General features: G+C 43.9%; 1 protein-coding gene across 1 annotated transcript; it reads left to right on the forward strand.

Moving 5' to 3' along the window:
• The first annotated feature begins 3719 nt into the window (after positions 1–3719).
• On the forward strand, positions 3720–4100 carry LOC112194643 (DNA-binding protein HEXBP-like). The gene has a single exon (XM_024334857.1). It carries the CDS (start codon positions 3720–3722, stop codon positions 4098–4100), a length of 381 nt encoding a protein of 126 aa, XP_024190625.1.

Consider the following 4100-nt stretch of genomic DNA (forward strand, 5'->3'; position numbering starts at 1 on the left):
AAGTTTCCGTTTTAGTATATAAAGGGAAAATGAGATTTTTTTTCATTATTTCCTTTTCCGGAAACTTTTTAATTTTCTCTCTCTCTCTTCTCTCTCGTCCGCTCCCTCAGTATCGAAGAAAACCGCCTGACCCGACCCGAACCCGGCCGACCCGACCCGGCTTTTCCGGCCAACTGCGGCGGTCTCTGGCCGTGAAACTTGGTCAGCAGGGTCGTCTCCTCCGTCTGGTCGTCCCTCTGGTGTTCTCTTACGGCGATTCTCCATCTCGGTGGCAGTTCAAGGCGGTGCAGCCTTGTGTTTTCGGACCCGGCCGGAAAACACAACTCCGGCGACCTCATGACTTCAGGCCTCTAGGGTTGAGTTCAGAACAAGCTCGCTGATCGATCCATGGTGTTTGTTTTGATCGGTTGACGTGGAAATCGGTTCAACTCAGTTGGGATTACTGTTCACGGCTTGTGAGGTAGTTTTCGATCCCTTAAGCTTGTTTTCTGACTTCGAGCTAGTTATGAGAATTCACAAGCATGCTTAGATGAAGAACTTTGATGTTGGGAGTTTTGTGAAATAATGTGTTTTGGCTGGTGGCGGTGCACCACCGTCTGTGGTGGCGTTCCGGCGGTGTTCCGGCCACTTAAGGAACTGTTTTTGGTATTATATATGTTCTACTCGTTGATACGAGCGTTTCGATATATAATATGCAAATTTTGGAGTTCGTATGGAATTGTTATGATTTTTGCAATTTCATACCGATCGATTATTCTATCCGTGAGGATTTGAGCGTCCGATCGACTTGTGGTTTGGTCACATCGATCGTGGACGTATTCCAGAGACTTCGGGAGGTCTCGGATGTGGTTTTGCCTCGATTGGCGCCACTTTGGGGGATTTTAGTTCAAAACAGGGGTTTCGGACTTAAAATTGGTTATGAATCGTTACTGATTTGAGATCATTGGTGAATAGGTGCTTCTAGAAGGTGAATTGGACGAGTTGTTGGTGATAGTGTACTAGTTCGGTTCTGTATAGAAGACGCAGCGGGATTCTGAGGTGAGTAAACTCACGAAGTTCATATCACGAACGGGTTCACCATACTGTTTTGAGAGTTATTTAGTTAACTGCAAACTATAGATGGTATTAGTGGCACTTTTGAGTAGATGATTACGTGTGTATATATGTATATTATGGGATGTATGTATATACATACGTATTCATGTATTAGTAGATATATGTTTACGTGAAATATATATGTTTTGGGTGGTTTGTGGATTTATGAAAACAATATGCATGAAATGATGTTTTTTATTGTTTTGGGGTGTGGCTTTTGGAAAACAAATGATTTGTGGAAATGATTGATTTCGATTTGTTTTGAAAAGCGTTGAGATTTGAGAAAAGTGTTGAGATTTGGGTATGAAAACAATGGGCATGAATTGATGCTTTTTATTGTTTTGTGTTATGGCTTTTTCGGAAAACAATGATTATGGAAATGTTGATTTCGATTGTTTTCAAAAGCGTTGCGATTTGTGTAACATTTTGGGTCAGATGCGACTCCTTTAATGTTTTGCTCCAAGGGACATTGCGGCCCGAGGATCGAAGGTCTGAGACCTTGGGCAGAATACCAGGTGACCACGTCTTTGGCCGGACGAGTGGTTACGTTTTTCAGTTAGAGCTCTAATCTGTCTGCCATATAGGTAATTCATGGGGTAACGGGAATTGGTTATTTACAACTCATGACATTACGTATTTTTAGGGAACAAGGTGTGAGTTGCTTCCTTATTAATGGTTTTTAAGGGGACAAGGTGTGAGTTGTTTTCCTTATTAACGTTTTGATAGAAATCAAGGTGTGAGTTGCTTTCTATGGTTCGATAATGGTACATTTGATAGAAAACAAGGTGTGAGTTGTTTTCTATGTTTTACTGATAGAAATCAAGGAGTGAGTTGTTTTCTATGTTTTACTGATAGAAATCAAGGAGTGAGTTGCTTTCTATGTTTTACTGATAGAAATCAAGGTGTGAGTTGCTTTCTATGGTACGCTTATGGTACAACTGATAGAATTCAAGGTGTGCGTTGTTTTCTATGTTTTATTGATAGAATTCAAGTGTGGGTTGTTTTCTATGTTTCGTTTTAAAAGGAAACAAGGTGTGAGTTGCTTTCTTTTATTTCGATTTGAAAGGAAATTAAAGTGTGAGTTATTCTCCTTTATTTCGTGTTTTAAGGAATCAAAGCGTGAGTTGTTTTCCTTATTTTTGGCGTGAGTTGTGTGTGGTTTGAGTTACTCATACGGGCTTGCAAAAGCTTACCGGGGTGTTGTGTGGCAACCCGGTGCACCATTCCATCGGTGTAGGGGTTAATCCTGCAGGTTAGGATAATCGAGGTTGAGGCAGCGAGCTAGCAGCTTTACGGTAGGAAGCCAATTTTGTGACTTTACCGTTATTTGGACTTCCGTTGTAGTGAGCTCTGAGGAGCATTACGTTTATCTTGTTGTTGACAATTTAATTCGTAAGCTTGTGTAATATATAACTCTTTGGAGTGAGTGTATATTAACTTTGAGGGTTCAGGGCATCAATAAGTGTGTAAGTTTAAGGGAAAAAGATTTCAGGTATTTTGTATTGATGACTGGACGTTCACGCATATATAATTATGGGGTTATATATATCGATTTTCGTGTGTGTAAAATCAGGGGCGTGACAGTTTGGTATCAGAGCGTAAGGTGCATATTTGGTGACAATCAATACTCCTCGAGTGATGGCCCGTCTGCAGCGGATCCCCATCTGATGCTCTTCGGTATTGATATAGTCATTGGGTATGCAATGAGTGTTGGATTGCGAGTCATCAGGGTAGTGTTAGCTCAGTGAACCAAGTGTAGGAGCTTAAGGTAGCTTCTAGGAGTTATAATCTTTTGAGGAATGAGGACCTTTAGATTTGACTCAAGATTTACGTAGGGGATAGAATTGTATCTTCTGACGTAGTAAGGTGGTTGATTTAGTCATGTTGTTGACTTATACTTGTAGTTGGAAGTTGTACAAGTATTAATCACAGGTTGTTATGCTTCTTAGGTGATGGATTCACAAGGAGGCCGAGCTAGGGGTCGAGGTAGACCCAGAGGCAGGGGTGGAGCCAGAGGTAGGGGCAGGATTCCTCCTCCTGTTGAGGAGATGTTTGAGAATGATATCGAGGCATCGAATGTTGAGCTGCCTGTTCCACCGGTTGTGGAGGTTGCGAATGTTGTAGATCCCACTCGTTTGTCGAAGTTGGCAAAGGAGATTTCGAGGTTGGGAGGAGTTCCATTCCAGGGAGGTACGGATCACATGTTGGCAGATCAATGGATCGAGAACATGAAGACCTACTTCGAGATGGTCGTCTGCGACGACGTTGAGAAGAGGAAGATTGCGGCGTTTATGCTCCAAGGCGATGCACGGGTATGGTGGAGCGGCACACAGAGGGTGATGGATGTGTCCGCCATGACCTGGGACGGTTTTGTGGAACTGTTCAGGAAGAAGTACTTTCCGCCTTCAGTGAGGGAGCAGATGGAAAGGGAATTCATCTCGTTAGTCCAAGGGACTAAGAGTGTGAGGGATTATGAGGCTGAGTTCTCAAGGTTGTATCGCTTTGTGAGACAGATGGATGCTGAGAGCTTAGCTATGAAGTTTCAGTGGGGACTGAATGCTTCAATCCGGCGCGATGTCGCTGTTCTGGAACTGAAGACTGTGGAGCTCATTTTTGCTAAGGCTATGGCCATTGAGCAGGAGAACTTGATTTTCCAGGAGCAGGAGTCTGCTGAGAGGGACTCCCGAAGGAAGGGAAAGGCAACTGTTGAGAACAGTGAAGGGACAGATGCTCAGGGTGGGTTCTGGAAGAGGCGCAGGACTCATCAGCAGGCGCCAGCTAGGGAAGCGGCTACACCTGCTAGGGTTGCACCTGTTGGGCAGGGAGCACCTCTGAGATGTTACAACTGTAAGGAGATTGGCCATACTGCTAAGGCTTGCACAAAACCGAAGAACTTGGCGTGTTTTACTTGTGGCCAGACAGGGCATTTCTCAAGGGATTGTACCCAGCAGCAGGGCAGGGGACAAGGAAATCAGCGAGGACAGCAGCCTTTGGGGCATGTCTGA

The sequence above is a fragment of the Rosa chinensis genome, chromosome 3, assembly GCF_002994745.2.
Source record: "Rosa chinensis cultivar Old Blush chromosome 3, RchiOBHm-V2, whole genome shotgun sequence".
In the NCBI taxonomy this organism is placed as follows: Eukaryota; Viridiplantae; Streptophyta; class Magnoliopsida; order Rosales; family Rosaceae; genus Rosa; species Rosa chinensis.